The 20,335-nt window shown below is 41.3% G+C and overlaps 1 protein-coding gene and 1 long non-coding RNA gene across 9 annotated transcripts in view; one reads left to right on the top strand and one right to left on the bottom strand.

Annotated features, from left to right (window-relative positions):
* Positions 1 to 870: 870 nt before the first annotated feature.
* Positions 871 to 7,113, bottom strand: LOC129350785 (uncharacterized). The gene is made up of 4 exons (XR_008604303.1): positions 6,978 to 7,113; positions 4,537 to 4,662; positions 3,392 to 3,437; positions 871 to 2,884 (listed from the first exon to the last, which is right to left on the bottom strand). It is a non-coding gene; the product is annotated as an uncharacterized LOC129350785 (long non-coding RNA).
* A 1,915-nt stretch (positions 7,114 to 9,028) lies between these two features.
* Positions 9,029 to 20,335, top strand: part of sdccag8 (SHH signaling and ciliogenesis regulator sdccag8) — a 129,887-nt gene continuing 118,580 nt past the window's right edge. For 2 of the 8 annotated variants that reach the window (XM_023289205.3, XM_035956777.2), the window contains exons 1-13: positions 9,029 to 9,221; positions 11,463 to 11,624; positions 11,746 to 11,831; positions 11,964 to 12,077; positions 12,165 to 12,290; positions 12,664 to 12,756; positions 13,114 to 13,178; positions 13,303 to 13,503; positions 13,797 to 13,935; positions 14,076 to 14,228; positions 15,078 to 15,212; positions 16,018 to 16,134; positions 16,626 to 16,768. In XM_023289205.3, the coding sequence (XP_023144973.2) occupies positions 9,155 to 9,221; positions 11,463 to 11,624; positions 11,746 to 11,831; positions 11,964 to 12,077; positions 12,165 to 12,290; positions 12,664 to 12,756; positions 13,114 to 13,178; positions 13,303 to 13,503; positions 13,797 to 13,935; positions 14,076 to 14,228; positions 15,078 to 15,212; positions 16,018 to 16,134; positions 16,626 to 16,768 (1,601 nt within the window). In that variant the 5' untranslated portion in view covers positions 9,029 to 9,154. Of the gene's footprint in view, positions 9,285 to 9,343; positions 9,418 to 11,462; positions 11,625 to 11,745; positions 11,832 to 11,963; positions 12,078 to 12,164; positions 12,291 to 12,663; positions 12,757 to 13,113; positions 13,179 to 13,302; positions 13,504 to 13,796; positions 13,936 to 14,075; positions 14,229 to 15,077; positions 15,213 to 16,017; positions 16,135 to 16,625; positions 16,769 to 17,480; positions 17,555 to 17,711; positions 19,712 to 20,335 lie in introns of those variants that run through there. The other 6 variants (XM_055018370.1, XM_055018369.1, XM_055018366.1 and 3 more) reach the window with 6 other exon arrangements.

The raw sequence follows: 20,335 nt of genomic DNA on the forward strand, positions 1-20,335 counted from the left end.
TACATGTTTGTTGTTGTTGTTTTTTTTTTTTTTAAGAATAAAGTCATCTGTATATAATGCTATGGGCAATTTTTGCACCGTTTTTTTCTTATTTATTCTTGCACTGCCTTTATACTCTTATACTTTCTCCTTTCCTAAGGAAGAAGTTTTGGTTATTTCCCCAGTTATGTTTGAAATGTAACATTACTTCTTCAGCTCAGTGCATCAGTGATCATATTGGTTTAGTGGTTGGAAGTCAATAAAACATTAGCGTCAGTCAAATTGAATGCGTCAGTGGATGGAAGTGGTGGTTGCCTTGTGCTGCTCTTCACTTGACTGCAGCTCCATGGCTCCATCTGCTGGACGGACAGAAGTGCAGCAGCTGATGGCAGCTTCTTTGACCTCACGCTGCTGTCAGACCCACAGATTAGGGTTTATTTCAGATATATATAATAGAAAATAGTAATTAAAAAATAAGCTGATGTTGTATTTTTGCAGCAGTGAGTTTTACAGGGTTAAGAGCAACCAGTCAAAGGTTATTACTGAGGATTTTAAACAAAAACATTCAGGCAAACAGTTAACATCATAGGGTGCCTGACATGTTTGGTTTTTTTCCGGGTCGATACAGATTTTTTTTGTAATCAAGGAGATCAATAACCAAGATTTGGAATGACTACACATTTGCAGAAAAAATAAAGTTTTTGAACAGCACATAAAGTTAAGTTAAAATTAAAATAATCACGAGTTGCAGCCTTTGCTTATTTATGTTTTACATGCTGAAGTTGTCCTTCAGTGTTTCACTGATCAGATTGTGCTGTGGGCAGGAACAAGATCAGAGGGAGGCAGCTGCAGCAGACCCAAAGTAGTTTCACATTCATTTATCTGATCAGATTTCAGGGGGCTTTTTTTTTTTTTTTTTTTTTTTTTTTAAGAAATGGGACCAATAATTGAAAACATGCTAAATATCAGATGGGATCATTGGTGTCACAGGACATCTGCAGACACAGGTCAAAGATTACAAGGAGTTTATTTAACGAATGAAACTAAAACCAACACAGAAAGGATAACTAAACCAAGGTGAAAACAAAAAGGGGAAACCAGACTAATTGTAGGAGAAAGGTTCTGGTTTCAAAGTCTGTGGTCTGGCAGAGAGCGGAAGAATGAAGAACCGGGCCTTCGTGGATTAAGGTGATTGAGAACAGGTGAATCAACCCCCACACCTGTGAGAGAGATGGATGGATGTATGGATGGATGGATGGATAGATGGATGGATGGATGGATGGATGGATGGATGGATAGATAGGTAGGGAGGTAGATGGACCATAGATAGATGGATGGATAGGTAGATCCTGCAGTGGGGAAATTTTCAGTGTGGCAGCAGCAGATAGGAAAAAAAGTAAAAAGAAAAGCAGCACTCAGTGCACAGATATAAATAGATGCTTTCTCCTTAGAGAAGAAATAGAAATGATTGTTAAAAAAAAAAAACCCTGTGAAATTGCACATATTGACTTATTTACATTTTATTGCAGTTACTTCATGGGTGATCTGAACTACTGGGAGCAGGCTTGATTGAACACAGTCTGACTGCTGCAGGAAGGAAGGACCTCCTTCAAACATCGTGGGTGAAGCAGTCTGTCCCTGAAGGAGCTGTCGGTGATGGTCCTGTTTCCTGCAGGGGGTGGGAGATGTCCTCCATGATAGACAACATCTTTGTCATCATCCTCCTGTCTACCACCAGCCCAGGACAGAGCTTGCTTTCTTAACCAGTTTCTTTAGTCTCTTCCTGTCTGCAGCCGTGATGCTGCTGCTCCAGCAGACCAGTCCATACAGGATGGCTGATACCACCACACAACCACAAAAGGTCCTCAGAATTGCTCCCTGCACCCCGAAGGACCTCAGTTTCCTGAGCAGGTGAAGTCTGTTCTGACCTTTCTTACACCGTGCGTTGGTGTTCTATCTCTAGACATGTTTGAATGTCTTTATCAATAAATGGTCAAACACATGTTGAGTGTCAGCTCAGCTCTTTGTTCCATACATGTAAATGTTCCTATGTGATTGGTGTCTTGCAGTCAGAGTGTAAAGAATTGAAGCTGTCAGAGGCTTTCTGTGGTGAAGAGGCTGCAGGACATCAGCTGCTCCAACAGGTGAAGCCTTTGTTCTTTGGCTCCAACCAGAAGCAGCAATAAATCAGCATGAGCTGCAGCTTATCCACCTCATAGAGTGTATAATAAAGAAACCAAGAGGTTTTAGTTGATAGCTGTCGCTAGCAGTGTGTTGTTCAGGTTGTGAGGAGAAGTAAAAAGCTTACAGCAGCTGGTATTCCCAGGTAGTCTCCCATCCAAATACTAACCAGGCCCAACCCTGCTTAGCTTTGCAGATCAGATGAGATTGGGTGTATTCAGTCTCAGAAACAAACCTCACATGATTCAGATCTCCACTCACACCTTTTATTTGTCGTTTGGTTGCGCCAGTACTAATTGATAGCATCATTTAAGCAAAGTTAGAGCAACATCTTGTAGGACAGGTGGTGTAGAGGTAAGTTTTTTGCCTCCCCGGTACCTTAGTACCTTTATTATCTTCACTTCCTTAATACTTTTGTGTACCATCATTTACGAAAACTAACAGCTACACCCAGTAGGAAGGATAGTGCAGTGGTAAGTTATCTGCCTCTCATCCAGGAGGTCCTTGGTTGGAATCCAGCTCAAGGCTCTTTTTACACTTTGGCTGCATGACAACCTCTTGCAACCATCATTACAACAAACTCCACCAGGGACCTTGTGTGACAGATAGCTCACACAGAGGGTGTGTGTCTGTCATGTGGACGGTCATGGTTCGAATCCCCGCTGGGAACCTTGTCGAGGATGATAGTGGAGTGGAGTGGAGTGTCACTGGACTGGACTGGATCCTGGAAAAAAGGAGATTTACCCATAAGCAAGGCACGAAGGCACGAAGGCACGAAGGCACGAAGGCACGAAGGCACGAAGGCACGAAGGCACGAAGGCACGAAGGCACGAAGGCACGAAGGCACGAAGGCACGAAGGCACGAAGGCACGAAGGCACGAAGGCACGAAGGCACGAAGGCACGAAGGCACGAAGGCACGAAGGCACGAAGGCACGAAGGCACGAAGGCACGAAGGCACGAAGGCACGAAGGCACGAAGGCACGAAGGCACGAAGGCACGAAGGCACGAAGGCACGAAGGCACGAAGGCACGAAGGCACGAAGGCACGAAGGCACGAAGGCACGAAGGCACGAAGGCACGAAGGCACGAAGGCACGAAGGCACGAAGGCAATTTTTGAAATGCAAATTTTGCCCAAATGTAAAAAAAAAGCTTGAGCAGGGTGGGGGATCAACCTGCACTCTCCAGGTTCCAAACCACCACCACTACCTCTGGACTACCAGTCCTACATACCCAAATACAGGCTTTTCTTCTATTCGTCAAGGCGGTGACATCAACACTGAAAGAAAAAAAAACAATCCACAAAATCAAAAAAAGAAGATAATCTACCTACAACTTTTAAAGAACACGCTAAAAAACACAATACTAAAAAGTCACACTCTTCTCCTCATCACTCATTTTTACATTTTAACACAATTTCAAAGCCACACAAATCACATTCTTCATGTCAAATCACTTCTCTTCACTACAAATGGGAGAGAACAGCAAACAAATAAAATACAACTTATGGCTTAAATATCTTCAAAATCTCTTTGCTATTCCTCTACATTCAAATTCCTCAACACCACTCAACAATCACCTGCAGGATCTCTTACTTCTTTCTTAGCTCTGACAAAACATCTTCAAGACTCTGAGAAGACAACTCATTTTCAACACATTTGCTGCTTCGTCTAAGTGTCCACACACATCTCCAGTCATCCACAGGCCTCACCACTGATCAGCTGCACAAACTTACATGTTAAACTTCTCCAAAGATAAAATACAGGCCCTTCTGTCTGATCACAACTTTTACTGGTGGCTCATATTTCAAGTTCATTTCCTTGCAAAGTCTTTATTTTGGATTAAAGTGGGATCTGTGACCAGGCAGATCACTTGTTTATTCTTAGCATTTGGATTTCACTGACATTCCTGTCATGTAGAAAAATAGAAATATCTTTGCATTGATTCAGCTAAACTAACTGCAGACACTGAGAGGCGTAAAGTTCAACAAATGCTGTTTTTATTTACTTCACTGGTGACATCAGTAGATGCTTGCAGTGAAACCACCACTGCAAATATTTATGCATTTAAGTATTACAACTGAAAACTCCCTACAAACGTCCACTTCTAACACCACAAACATTGTCCAGAGGAAATGATATTAGCTGAACATAAAAACATGTAAAACAGCTCTGATGCTTTCATCCTGAGCTCCACTCAAACATTTCACTGTGCAGCAGCTCAGCAGTTTGTTTAAGAAAAGCATTTAGGTTCAATCTGTGAAGCCCAAAACCCACCAGCTTTGAAAAATGACACCATTTACCAGAGTCACAAACTGTAAAAACAGAAGGAATTGTTGGATTTTCTATGTGAATGTGTCGCCTCTCTAGTTAACTCACCCGGTTACGTCTCCATCCTGACGCTGCTCTGCTGGACCGGAGCTTCTGGACCAGCCGGGTGGACCTTCCTTCACAGATCTTCCCGGTGGGAGTGATTCTGAGTCGGCCTTGGTTGACTGCAAACTCCTTAAAATGGACACATGAGAGGAAATCGTGGACAAATCGATACAACAGCTTGTTCGGTTTGTCCTGTTCTTAAATGGGTAGAAAACTGCTGAGAGCTCTCAGTTCAATTCAATTTTCAATTCAATTTTATTTATATAGCGCCAATTACAGTCAAATTGTCTCGAGACGCTTTACAGAACCCATATGCCTGACCCCCAGAGCAAGCCAAAAGGCGACAGTGGCAAGGAAAACACCCTTTTAACAGGGAAAAAAACCTCGAGCAGAACCCGGCTCTAATGTGGGGGGAACCATCTGCCTGCTGGCCGGGCGGGTTGAGAGGGACAGAAGAGGTAGAAAGGTAGAGATAGAGGGGTAGAGATAGAGATAGATAGAGGGGTAGAGATAGAGAGGTGGGGGGTGGGACACAAGGACCATAAAACACAGCCACACATCTGAAGCATCCAGCATCCAGCTCTGGGACCAGGGACACTCGGAGAAAGGACACAGAAAGAAACAGAGTGAATGTAATGCAATAATGGTATATGTAGTAAATACATAGGTAGTTAGAGAAGGGCTCAGTGCATCAAGAGAGGTTCCCCAGCAGTCTAGGCCTATAGCAGCATAACTAGGGGCAGAACTAAGGGACGTCAAGAGGGGAAGTCAGTTGTGCAAATGAAAACACAAGCATACCCCGTCAGGGTCCCCCAGTCAGCCCTAACTATAAGCTTTGTCGAAAAGGAAGGTTTTAAGCCTGGTCTTAAAAATAGAGAGGGTGTCCGCCTCCCGAACCCAAACTGGGAGCTGGTTCCACAGGAGAGGCGCCTGATAACTGAAGGCTCTGCCTCCCATTCTACTTTTAGAGATTCTAGGAACAACAAGTAAGCCTGCAGTCTGAGAGCGAAGAGTTCTGCTAGGATAATATGGTACTATCAGGTCTTTAAGATATGATGGAGATTGGTTGTTAAGAGCTTTATATGTCAGAAGAAGGATTTTGAATTCTATTCTAGATTTAACAGGAAGCCAATGAAGAGAATCCAATATAGGAGAAATATGATCTCTCTTGCTAACTCCCGTCAGTACTCTGGCTGCAGCATTTTGGATCAGCTGTAGATGTTTCAGAGAGCTATTGGGACAACCTGATAATAAGGAATTACAGTAGTCAAGCCTAGAAGTAACAAATGCATGGACTAGTTTTTCTGCATCACTCTGAGACAGGATGTTCCTGATTTTCACAATATTTCTCAGGTGGAAAAAGGAAGTCCTACAGATTTGTTTTATGTGCGAGTTAAAGGACATGTCCTGGTCAAAGATAACACCGAGGTTCCTCACAGTAGTACTGGAGGCCAATGTAATGCCATCCAGAGTAGCTATATGCTTTGAAAGCAATTCTCTAAGATGTTTGGGGCCAAATACAATGACTTCAGTCTTGTCTGAATTTAGTAGTAAGAAATTATAGGTCATCCAGGTCTTTATGTCCTTAAGACAATCTTGCAGTCTAGCTAGCTGATTAGTTTCATTTGGCTTCATAGATAAATACAATTGAGTGTCGTCAGCATAACAATGGAAATTAATACAGTGCTTCCTAATAATGTTGCCTAAGGGAAGCATGTATAATGTGAACAGTATTGGTCCTAAGACAGAACCCTGAGGAACTCCATGATTAACCCTAGTATGCTCAGAAGAGTCATTGTTGACATGCACAAACTGGAACCTGTCTGATAAGTAGGATTTAAACCAGTCCAGTGCTGTCCCTTTAATGCCAATAGAATTGTTCTAGTCGCTGTAGATAAAAGTTTGTGGTTCGATTGTATCGAATGCTGCACTAAGGGTCCAATAAAATAAGTATAGAGACATTCCCATTATCTGACGCTATGAGAAGGTCATTAGTAACTTTCACCAGAGCTGTTTCTGGTGCTATGATGCACTCTTAAGCCTGACTGAAACTCTTCAAACAAGCTATTCCTTGTAAATGTTCACATAATTGATTTGCAACTGTTCTTTCCAGAATTTTGGAGAGAAATGGGAGGTTGGAAACTGGTCTATAGTTTGGGCTAAAAACATCTGGGATCTAGAGTGTGGCTTTTTAAGTAAAGGTTTGATTACAGCAACCTTAAAAGCCTGTGGTACATAACCTGTTACTAGAGAGAGATTAATCAGATCTATACATTGAGGAATCAGCTCTGACAGAGTGTTGCTCTGACTCCATGTGTGACATGAGGGCTGGGAGTGAACAGAGCTGCTGCTGCTCAGCTGCAGCTTCTTATTAGCACAACAACAGACGCTGCGTTCACTACGTCTGTGGGTGTGGAGCTGATTAGAGGATCTTCACCACTGACCTGAGCTGCTGCCACACGGTGAGACGTCCAACAGAGTCACTGAGCAGCTGATGATGAAGAAGATGAAGGCTTCAGGAGGAGGTGGAGGAGGAGAAGCTGCAGGGCCGACATGAGACACTGAAGAGACAAACCAGAAATGATTCACACACTAGACATGAAGAAAAGAAAACATCAGAGAGTGAAAAATACAAGAATGAGTCCTGAACATCACAGGCGTAACCCGTAGAGCTACATGACCACACATGTTCTGGTCTTGAAAACGTGTATTAATCCAATAGAAAGTCTAGGGGTAGGGTTAGGGTTGGAGAGGAAGGTCCTTACAGTTGTAATGAAAAAAATAGGGTAATTAATATTACACATAAATATTTTTAATGTTAATACTAAGCAGCCGAATATTCTGAGAAATTAATCCGTGGTTTTTCCTTCAGCCGTTGTAGATCTAGATAACCTAAAGGTACAGTGCAACCACAACGGCTGAAGGAAAAACCCCAACTTTATTCTAAGAATTTTTTGGCTAGTGTGACTTAATATTAAATTATGAAAAAATGTATAATTTTATATCCATGTTTTTGGTACATTGCTACTGTCAGGACCTTCCTCTGTAACCCGAACCCTACCCCTAGACTTTCTATTGGATTGATACACCTTTGCTGACAGCTAACATGTGTGATCATATAGCTCTGCGGGTTAAGCCACTGACGCATGTAGTTGGTCCTCAACGCTTGAGGCCCTGGTTCAATTCCTGCTCGCAACCCTGTGCTATATTAGTTGTTCTCATTCTTATTTCTACCCCATTGTCTGGCTGTCTCTCACTACGCCTATCCATCAATTAACTGCAAAAGACTACAACACTTATTTACAAATTTCCTGTTTATTTATTAAATACAATTCTTTAATTTCTTACATCTTTTTTCCCCCCATACTTTATAAAAGTTTAATTGTCTTAACTTTTTCCCATTTATTTAATTGCTTCTTTTTTATGTATTTTCTTTCTTTAATCTTCTTCTTCTTTCTAGAATTTAACACCAACCTTCAATTTTGGGTCATTTTTAGACATTTTGAAAAGCTATCAACTCAAACAGGGTAACACCGACAGATATGAAATTCAGCCAGGATGTACTCCAGGCATGGGTGATCAAAAGTTATCAAAATGCTCCACAAAAGTCTGAGGGCGTGGCCATGGCAGGCTCCCAAACGTTGATGCTTCGACATGACACATCAACTGCTGTGTAACTGCCCTAAACATACTCTAATCTGCCTCAAACTTTACATGTATGATCAGAGTCCCGCCCTGATGACATTCACATGCTGAAATACAGCCACAGTCATAACGCCACCTGGTGGATAGAAGGAAAAGCTCTATAACTAGCCTGGACATGGTCCGATCTGCCTGAAATGTTATGTGTGTCATCAGAGTGCGGACGTGATCACATCCATAGGCCAATATACACTCTCGGTCGCAGCGCCACCTGGTGGACGTGCGTGGATTCGACGACGAGCATGGATGCGAGGACCCGTCCAACGCTGCTTGCAGCTTTAATATTTTATTTTATTTTCAACTAAATAAAAATAAAAAAACTTGTCAATTGTTCTTACATTTGTCTTCACACAAAGCAGGCCTTTGACACTTAAATTAATAGACTAAATGAAGCTTGGTCATAAATTACAGATATATGAATTTGATCAAGTACATTAATTCTCTGCACAGGCACATTAATTCTGTTTTTGACACATTTAGATGAGTTTCCAGAAAGTACTGACGCATATTTAGCTACACTTAGCTTAATTTAAAAACAATACTTCACCATCATTTTAAATGCTGCAGTCCAATTTAGTGCTTTCAAATGCTGCCATCAGTTATGCCGAAAACTACAAAAAGGACTACAACTCCCAGCATCTGCCTGAGTTTACGGAAATGTAAGCCGTTGGCAGATAGATGCTTCGTTTTGGTGTCCTAAGTACGCCGGCAGTACGTAAAGGAGGGGCGGTTACTGTAATTATATGATGGAAAACCGGAGCACCGCCTTCAGAACACCCTGTTATTAAAACAAACAACACCTCCTTAAGCGAGTCGGTAACCGTTACGACGCGCTGGATATGATGGCTGTTATGCTGTTGTGTGTAGCTTAGCACGTTTAGTTGGTAACAAAGTGTGATTTAACGAAGCTTTTACATCAATGAAACCGTTGGACTCGGATGAAGAGGATTCGGAGCAGCTGGAGGCGAAACAGAGGGAGCTGCGGCGTAAGTTAGCATTTAGCCGGCTGCGTTTGCTAATGAGCACTTCAAGATACCGGCGTTAAATGGGTATTTATCTGACAAATAACTTTAAGCTGAATTAAGTATAGCGGTGTGTCTTTAAAAAGGCTAGTTCACGGAATGTTATTAGAACTACAGCTGAAGATTGAAGTCACTGACACTGCTGTTGTTAAAGGAATTGGTGAGTTAAAGGGGACATCACTGCCACCTGTTGCTGACTGATTTTCTGTTCAAAAAGCATCGTGGTTAGTGTTAAATAAGGCTAAGAAAACAGACAGAAACTGTTTCAGATAGCCAGCACTATTTCTGAATTATGGACAGACATCCAAAAATATTTGCAACTTGATAGTAAACCTGATTATGATTTAGAACTCCTGTGCATTGAGATAATCTGGCTATATTTGGCCAAAACTGCTGAAGTAAAACTAATGTTGAAAGGACCTTTTTATAGCCTGTATTTAAACTTTTCATAAAGTATGACCCAACTTACTCAATTAAATGGATGGTAGCCATCATTAATTAATTCTGATAATTAGGGATGAACAATTAATTGAATCTAAATCGTCACAAATCATCAAAGACTGCCATTTACTATGTAGAAGATGCAGCTATTCAATAATGAGTCCAATACTGTGTTTCAGTTTGATTTATTTCAAGCAGACTGAAACTTTTAGGGGTTGTCAAACTTGCCCATTGATCAGAATAATTGCATAATTATAAATACACGCCTAGTACTTAAATGTAGTTTAAAAATGCTTGTTTAATCTATAAGTCTGTGAATGGGATGACCCCACTGCCCCTGGGGGGATTTTATCAAAAGAAAAATGGTATTAGTAGTGTAAGGTCAGCCACCAGGGGTGACTGTGAAGTAAAATGTAGAAAGTCCTCCTTTGTACAGAATGCATTAAAGGTATTAAGCCTATTAAAGGTTGTACAAACTGGAATACTTTACCTATAGCTACCAGAGAAAGCTCCACTTTTGTCAGTTTTAAGAGACAGTATAAGACCTGGCTGACTGATAATCAAACGTGTGAACATCGAGGAATTCAGGCACTTTAAGAACAGACTCTTTAACTATATGCACTTTATGACAGGCTCTGCCTAGAAAGCACTTTTCTAAAATAGTAGCACTTTAGGGTAGGTTTAACCCAGTCAGTGTTAATATGTCGTGGTCTTTGTTTTACTATATTGTTTTTTATACGTCTGTATCCCTGTGTGTTTTCTTTTATGTGTGGGACAACAGATGGAAATTAGCCTTGTGCTAAATCTGGCGTATTGACTGCAACCTTGTGTAAACTATTATGAGATTGTATTTTCATTAATATGTACTGTAACGTTCAAATAAATAAATAGATAAATATAAAGATAAAATCAATATATACTACAAGATTCATGGATGCACATTGTGGTTCAATTTACATAAACTCATGGTAGTACATCATGGTACCTTCTCTGGTAAAGATCCATCACAGGTTCTAAATCAGATAGTTTTTTCTGTCAGAAAAATTGCAATTAGATATTTTCCCCAAATGATTTAGCCTTACTATGAATTATCCTGTGATTTTCATAGTGTCACATATCAAAATATTTTCTAGTTTGTGTCATTACAGGGCCAAATTTGGATCTAAGACAAAGGTGGTGAAACACTGTTGGTTTACTTGTTATGGTTATGTGAATTCTTTAGCTCATTTGACCGTGCTTGAATGAATGAAGTAATACCGCAACTAATTAATTTTCTGTGTTGATTATTGGTAGACTGTTTTCGTTATTCACTGATTTGTTGTTTGTCTATAAATGTCAAAAAATTGTGAAACAAGCCGATGACAATTCCCAAAATTCAAAGTATCTGGCAATGTAAGCCTAAAAACTAGAAGATATTTAATTTAGGAAACCAGAAAATAAACAAATTTAAAGAACTGAACTCAAAAGTAATTCAAAATGATTAATCAATTATCTAAATAGTCGGTATAATATTAATTTTGGTTTGAAAACTTGGTGATTCATTGATCGTGTGTGGAAAAGTGTCTGTAATTACATCCCAGTTATTTCATTAATGGATCTATCTGCTGCTTGGGTGATGGAAGTGCAAGTGTTTGCATCACTTCAGTAGTCCTCTTTAATATAGAAGTTAAAGTGAGTTCTGCACAGACACCAGCTGAACTGCCAAGGGGAACAGAAATAATATACTGTATGAGACCGGAGTCTGTATGTGCATATTGATTTCAGAGCGAGCCAACCAGAGCCTCCAGCAGCTGAGCGGTGCTCTGGAGCAGCTGAATCCTGATGGAAAGGAGGTGGAAGGGGTCAGAGGAGGTGATGGCAACCTCTTCACCACTCTGTCCGAAGAGGACAAAGCTGCATGGAGCCACAAGACGCACAGTGAAGCAGGTGATTGGTTGTGACGTGGCTGCCAGACAGAGACACCACCTGGAGATTTACCTGCTCATGTTGACAGACGGTACACAAAGCTATAATAAAATGCTTTTTTCTATGTTTTTTGGAAATGTAGTTAATCAACTGAAGAGTCTTCTACTGAAGCAGTGCCGAGAAATCCCCCCTCCTCTCTCTCCCGCAGAGAAACGGTCTCCATCCAAGGTAGAATGAGCAGCTTTAAATGCATTAGAATTATTACAAAATTATCTGTAAGGCTGACATATATTCTCCACACTAAAATGTGATAAATTAGCCATGCTTTTTCTTGATATTAAGTCTACTTTCTCTTGTTAGAGAGTGCAGCAAGAGAGCAGGTCCAGTTTACCTGCCTTTCAGGATTTGGTCCCAATGATTCACAACCAGTCGGAGTACATCCAACACCTGGAAGCAGAGGTCAAATTCTGCAAGGTCAGTGCGCCAATGTACAGGCTCCTTTTTCAGTAGTGTCTGAATGTGGGTACGTCTTTATTTGTTTCTCTTTTTGTGTGGCTTCAGGAAGAGCTGCAGGGGATGAAACAGCGGATCAGAGTGGTGGTGGTGGAAAATGAGAAGCTGCATTCAGAGCTCAAATCCAAAGCTGTGGATGAATCTTTAAGAGATTACACGATCCGAAACTCCATGGTAATGCTCTGTTATGGCCGTCTATATTTATGAGGGCATGTACCATAAAACCAGTGATATGTGAAGTAAATAACACTGATCATTTTATTATGATGAAATGCTCTGCTGGGACATCTTGGGTCTTGGCATTCATGTGGATGTTCCTTTGACACGTACCACTCGCCTTGCGCAAAGGAACCTACTCAAGATTACACAGGTGGTTTTAATGTTGTGACTGAAGTTGCCTCTGTCCTTTACCTTGCTGTGCATAAATTCAGGAAGGGTGTAGAAGAGAAAATGCACATACGACTTAGGTTTATTATGAGACATAAGCTGAGTTATTTCAGTTTAACAGTCTGGTGGAAACGATGATCTGTCACAATGTTCTCCTCAGGTGAATGAGAGTATGGTCCACAGCCACATAGCCTCCAATACAGACCACAGTGTGCTGCAGAGAGCAGAACACAACACTTGGAAAAATGAGCTGGTAGGTGTGATAGATCTGTTATTTCTTCTCTTCTAGTTACTGTTTAGTTCTCCTTCATCTCTGTCCCTGATGGGTCTCAACAGTCTTAGTGCTTGTCTGATTGTTTTGTTGTGTTAAAAAATATCAAAAAAGTTCACAAATTAGTTTAGTTTAAACTGAGATATATGGTTCTAGATTGTATTTTTAACTTGTTTTTATGCATTTTAACTCAGTGATCAAAACAGGAATCAGTACATCATTATCAGTACAGCGGCAATCAAAAATTGTGGCAAAACCATAATTTGATCCCATGATTGTTAGTATTATTTACTGATGCATTTTGTTCCAGAGTTACATTCAAATGTTTGTTTTCAACAGGAACAATTGAAAGTGATCTACCAGACCCAGATTGAAAGCTTGGAGGCTGAGGTCGTCTCTCTCAGGTCTGTGTAATAGTTCCGTCAGTGATGATGGCTTTAAATGAACAATACTCACCTTCTTTCCTGACTGTTTTCTCTCTTTCTTTCTCCTCATCATACTTCTCATGCTTTTCACTTCTGTCATAAGGAAGGATCTGTCGGTCAGTCAGAAGGAGTGTGAGGAGGTGAAGGTTCGCCTGAGACACAGAGAGAAACAGGCTGCAGATGCACTGAGGGCTGACGGAGCTCCCCGTGTGGCCGGATTGTGTCTGAAGTGTGCACAGCACGAAGCTGTGTTGGCTGGGACTCACACAAATCTGCATGTCCAGGCTGTTGACAGGCTCACAAAGTCAGTGGTAACACATACAAACACAACATAAATTATTCAGTTTGGTCCCAAATTAACAACAGAATAGTAGCTCTTTATATTATAGGCTTAAATTTTTGATGACCTAATTGTATGTTGTATATTTTTTTGTATATATGTCGCAATTATGTCTTCTGATTGGTCATTTTTCTCTGATGATTACATTTAATAGTTATTCTATGTGCATAGCAAAAAAAAAAAAATGTCCGAAAAATGACGCCCTTGTTTGTTTTTTTAACCCTGATCATTGATTATCTTATCTGTTGATCTTTCAGAGAGCGTGATGAGTTACTGGTGGCCCTGCGTGCTGTGAGAACAAGTCAGCAAGAGGCTCAACAGAGGGAGTGGTCAGCCTGTCTCCAGGTCAAACAGGCTGTGGAGATGGCAGAAGAAGCAAATCTGCATAAAACCAGGGTTGGAGAAACTTATATACACACCTTTGTAGCTGTTTTTGACTTAAACAGATCATTCATTCAGTTTAAGGATTGCTCCCGAGTTTTTTTCTCAGCTGGTTATCTTTGGTGACCCCGTTGTGCTCGTTTCTATGCATGCAGGTGGAAGTGCAGTGTGAGCAGTTATCCAGGGAGCTGGCTCGGCAGAGGGAACAGCTAGACCGAGAAGCTCTCGCTATGCACGAGAGACTAGCTGAAGCCAGAGAAGAGGGCCGGGCCGAGTCTCGGAAACAAAAGGAGGAGCTAGCACATACAGTAAATCTTACTTGTTCACTTTTTGGATGTACAGAGAACTCAGAAATGATAGTACAGTACAGTTTACGTAGACATCTCCAACCATCCTCCATTCTGAACTATTAAATAGTTAAATTTGTTTGTATTAACAAGATATTTAATGTTTACTGCACTTAACTATACAGGTTTCATGTATGCTAGTGTTTGTTTTTTTATTGATGCTCATAAGTAAAAGCCCTTGAAGAAAAACCTTAATGCTGGTATTCATATATAAGGACATTCTTCTTAATAATAATAATAATAATAATAAGAAGAAGAAGAAGAAGAAGAAGAAGAAGAAGAAGAAGAAGAAGAAGAAGAAGAAGAATAACAGCTTTATTCATATAGCACCCTTAAGAACAGTGTTCACAAAGTGCTTTGACTTTTAAAACATTTAAAACATGCAACACAGACAATCAAACAAGATATAGGAGACAAGTCAGAGCAGTCAATTAAAATACATAGTAAAAATGATAATAAATTAAAGTAATAATTAGCTAGATTAGCAGTCATAACAAACAAAGCAACTAGGCAGTTTTAAAAATCAAACAATAAGATTGAGGGTTAAAGTTAAAAATTAAAAATCCAAAAGTCAGAGAATTAAAGAATTGGAGAGACGACATCACACCAAGGAACCAGGCAGCTAAAAGTAAAATAGAACAAGAGAGAACATCTAAAATAAACAGGACATAATACAGATTAAAAGCTAAGTAAAGCTAAAACTAAACCTCACATAAAAGCAAGTCTGTAAAAGTGGGTTTTCAGAAAAAATTCTGAATGAAATTGCAGTGAGGTGGCCATTGAAAAGGTGCTTGTGTGTTTGTTTTTCAGGTGTCTAGCCTCTCCCAGCATGTAGCTGAGTTGGAAGGACAGCTGGACAGAGCTCACAGAGACAAGATTTCACTGACCAATCAGCTGGAAGACACTCTCCACAAACTCACCAGTCAGGAGCAAGACAATACCCAGGTACAGTGTGTACTACAAGAACATTTAGAGTCAGCAGGTGTTATTGCCTGTTAGTGATGCTAATGTTGCACTGAGCAGTTTGAATCAGTGTGATCCAGGACAGGTGGCAAGGCTGTTTTAAATTTAGACAGTTAAAATATAATAATGGGAGATTGAAATGCACTCGCAGACCACACAGAAGATAGTTCCACCTTTAAAGAAACAGGAAAAAAAAACACGCCTGGTACTTAAATGCAGTCTGTGCAATCTTTTGTGTAATGCTCTGGTATGTCCACTGGATGGCAGCATAAGATTATCAATTCCAGTGTTTATTTTCAGGTTTTGGAAGGGTAAATTCAGCATGAGTGCATAAGTTTAAAGTAAGGTACATAACTAAGCTTCATTTAAAAATGCTAAGTTCAGGTTTTAATTTTGTTTTATTGTTAAATTAGTGGATGCTTTAAGGATGAGCGATAAGTTGAACTCTGGTCAAGCAGATCACTATTAAAACACACCATATTTAGATCAGTGTGCTTTAACCTGGAGAAAAGACTCGGTAGATGTCAGGATCTGGTGATAAAGATTTGGAAAATAAGTATAGAGTAAGATAATAAAAAGAAAATCAACACTCACAAAATGATGAAATGACAAATTACTGAAGCATCTTTAAAGCAGAAAATATGTCGACATTTGCAAACCAAACACAAAATGTGCAGCTTGTTTTCTTTATGGATGGAAGAGAAAGACAGTCTAAGCATTATACTTGAATTCATGTGGAGTTCCTGTTAGAAAACTGATTGTTTTTATCATTGCTTGTATTTTCTAGGTATGTGTGGATCTGAGATATCAGCTCAGCCAGGCCAAACTGAAGAAAGAGGAGGCAGAAAGAGATCTCAGAGAGCTTAAAGCCAAGACCAGCAGACAGATGGAAAAGGCTGCACAGGTACGTCTGCATTCAACCCGATGATGAGTTTAGATTTATTAGATTCATTAGATTTGTTTTAAAGTTAGCCTGTCAGCTTTACTAAGCAGTGGGCATTTTGGGATGATGCTGCACTGAGACACAGCAAGCAAAACTAAAGAACTGAAATATGTATTCATAAATGTTCAGATTTACTTAAAATCATTTGTGCAGCTATCCACACTGTATAGTGGAAGTAACATATGAACATACAAGGACAAGAATGTCCTTGTCACACTTGTTAATGATGCAGGACATGTCAAATAGAATACCTTATAGAAACTAATATTGGAAAATACTGTTTTACCAAGCCAAATCTAATTATTTTGAATTTTACATGATGAGACTTGATCTCATTTCACATGATGCTGTGATCAGCCTTTAATATTCTGTTTACGTAAGGCATAAGGTGGGTTGTTGTGAAAGATTCCCTCATCTCCTCCACCCTCTCTTCTTCCATCTCTGCGGGACAGGAAGTGGAAAGGCTGAGCTCAGAGCTGGTTGGCTGTCGGCAGCATCTGGAGGCGGTCCAAAAGGATGGGAGCCAATGGCAGGCCGAAGCCCTGAGCCTAGCAGAACAGCTGGCAAATGCCCAGTGCCAACTGCACCTCACCAGGTAGTACCTAATCCTATTATACATGCCACCACACTCACACACACACACACTCACGCACACACAGCGCTCCCCTCTGCCCAGCTCCTGCCCAGCTCAGCCCAGTCCAGTCCAGTTCAGACCAGCACACCAACTGTACCGCACCAGGTAACAGCTAATCCTATTATACAAACCACACACACATAAACACACATGCGCGCCGCTGTGCCATGGTCCCGGTACCAACTGGACCTCACTAGGTCACCTCTAATCCTGTTAAGCATGCCACAACATAATGCAACACACACACACACACACACACACACACACACACACACACACACACACACACACACACACACACACACACACACACACGGACGCATACACACACGGACGCATACACACTGCCCGCTCTGTGCCACCAGGCCAGTGCCCAGCCCAGCAACAGCTCCAGCAGAGCCAAAATGGCGCCTGAGTCTTTCTTCTGTCCCTGGCGCGCACACACACACACACACACACACACAGACACACATATACACAACAGCGCGGCTGATGGTCACTGGACAGCCTGGCCTCCGAGCCACCTGCCAGTGCCCTGCACCCGTTCTCACGACGGGCGCTACCGGCTCCCCTCCATCCTCTATCTTTCTATTTCTGCATCATTCTTTCCCTGTTTTTTTTTCTGCTTCCCTGTCTTGCCTCCTCTGTTATTCTTTACCTCATCCATCCATAGATTCGTCTATGTTTTCTACCACCATCTCTTATCCTTGTGTCCTGAACTGTCCTTCTGCCCCGTCCTCCATACAGGTTTGCATAATTTACCTCCGTCATCATCTCCTTTCCCATCTTCTTTTTCCCAGTGTTCTTTTTTCTGTCTTTTCTTCCTAAATTCCTCACTTTCCTTGTCTCCGTCCCTCCTGTCATCCGCTGGCTGCTGTTCCCTTCCACACCATTCACTGCCAAGGCCATGCCAGCCCATGCCAGCCGCTCAGGGCACTCTCTCACCCCCGCTGCCCACAGCCGAGGTGTCTGAGATGGGCACAGATGTGGCGGCGATGCCCTGCGGTGCTGGAGGCTGCGGGATGCAAGTCTGTGTAATCTCCGTGTGTATGTGTGTGTTTATGTGTGTGTCAGCCTGGCGGTATGTGTGTGTTTGTGTCTGTGTGTCCACTGCTGCTTCTGGCTCTGATCTGTGTTTAAGTGTGTTTGTCTGTCAGCTGGCCAGCGCTTCCACACTGGCTGCGTGGTGGGCTGTCATGTGTGTGTTTTAAAAGGATGAGGCAAGAAGTGTGTGTGTGTGTATTTCGCAGCCAGCTGTGGAGAATGACATACATATTAATGTGGCAACATGATGACTTTGACCTGTGCTAGAGGAGCCACTGGACTAGACCGTTTTACTACCATGTGTGTGGCTGTGTGTGCATGAGAGAGTTTATAGTTTTATCTATCCTCAGATGCATACTAGATGTTTGACAGCTGTTGACTTGGCTGAGCATGTAGCCATTCAAATTCAATTTTGGTCATTAGCAGTGAAAGCCACTTCTGATACTAATTTAATAGGAATATCTCTCTTCCTTCAGTGCTATGTGACAAGAAGTCCTATGTATCTCTATGCAGTAGAACAAAATCACATTTACAATCATGTGTAGTGCCAGTGGTTTTGAAAAGCAGAATTGTAATTTAAGGAAAAGATATAAGGCAAATATAACCATCATAAACTCCATCCATTCATATGGTGATTAAATTAAAATTTAAAATGACCTGTACACCTGTTTGTGAGGGAGATCCCAGGTTTTTAGGAATAGTTTTGCTGAAAACTTTTCTTTTGCTTGTGCTTAGAAGTCATTTAAAGGGTAAAGTTCAAGGTTGAGGATTGAGGTGTGGATTAGAGTATATAGAGGGAAATTTATCAGTGAATGTCAGACAGTGTTTAGAGCTGTTTTATTTGTTGTGAGAACATTTGGTTCAATCAATGCGGGTCAAGCAGCATTGATTGTGTTCTGTTCCAACTCAAGCTATAAAAGTACGCAAATTAATTTTACACACAGCAAGGTTTAGAGAGAAGTTGAAACCCTGCTTCTCTTCTCACCTTTGCACACCATGAAGTAGACATGATTAGTGGTTTCAAATAGCTACAGACATTGTTGAATGCACTTTCCTAGTTCAGGAAAAAGACGTGGACAGGTTCAGAAGACGTTTGACCATCAGTCACTTTAGAGCAGCTGCTACTATGCTTACCTTTACGTTGATCTCTTACAATCTTGAATACCATAACAAGATCTTTGAAGCAAACTCTCTAATGAGGACACAGAGGATTTTGCTTCCCATTCTTAATGCTAACAATTAAGTTGTCCCGCAGGCTCATTTTCCCAAAATTAGTGTTTTCTCAGGAACCTGTAAAGTCACACATGCAAGAGCTTTTAAAGGTTGTCTTTGAAATGTGCAGATAAAACCAGACATTTATTCAATAGGGTAAAACTGGACTAAAAAGGATATCTATATGTATAGCGATATGTAAACACACATGTATGCAAGCATTCCTTATTTTTTGTGAAGAGTCCTTGATGCCTTCCTTATCCTCACCTTAACCATCACATCTCAATTCTAATACCCCAACTCTTACCCAAACCTAATTCTGACCTGAGCGTTGAAACTAAATCTGAAACAAGTTCAAACGGCTCCTAGAAGTTGTAATTCCAGCCAAAATGTGCAGAAATGCCCTCACTGCAATGTTTTGGAATACGTGTCTATGCAGAGATAAAGAGATTGTACACACACACTCACACAAGTCACATACATCTGTTAAAATTCAGTCAGTGTTTGTGCCTCCGCATTCCAGCATTGCGTTTTTTCACCCTTTTTCGCTTTTCCCCTTTTATTACCTCACTGGTCGTGTTCTCTGTTGGTATTTTTTTCTTGCTGTTCCAAAACTAAACAAATAAACCTCAAGCGATTGTCTGTTTCCCTGCCTCTGTCTCTTTCTTTCTCTTTCTGTCCATCTGTGGGCCTTCGGGGGTTATGCAGAGCTACATGTCGTTCATTCATAGTCGTGCCCTCTCTTGTTGTTCACTACAGAGCCACGCATGACTCTTTGTAGCTTTAGCAGGACCGGTTTGTGTCGCTGCATTTTGTGTGTGTTGTTAGAAGAGAGTAAGAGGGGAGTGTGAGATTCACAGTGGCGAGGCTGGAAGGCATTTGTATGACCAGCCTTCGAAGGCAGCTCTTTGATTCTCTCTTTGCAACTTGCCTGCTCCAATCTTTCATTCTGTCCTCCTCATGGCCCAAATGATCACAGCTCACCTTCAAACAGGGACATGAAGCGCAGGCAGCTTCTGTTTGATTCCTGATAGCCCTTCCTTCCTGACAAACTCATCCAAATAGTACACACTCGCACGCACTCGCACACACATACACATGCACGTGCACATGCTTGTTTGTACAACTGCATCTTTGCAAATGTGCATACTGATATGCACATCAGTCGAACCCACATGCCTCAACACAAACACACACTTTCACACACACAGATGCAGGCACGCATCCGGGGGTCCCATGGCGGCTGGTGCGCTGCGCTGTGCTCCAGGATTG

Source organism: Amphiprion ocellaris, chromosome 16 (genome assembly GCF_022539595.1).
Source record: "Amphiprion ocellaris isolate individual 3 ecotype Okinawa chromosome 16, ASM2253959v1, whole genome shotgun sequence".
Classification (NCBI taxonomy): Eukaryota; Metazoa; Chordata; class Actinopteri; family Pomacentridae; genus Amphiprion; species Amphiprion ocellaris.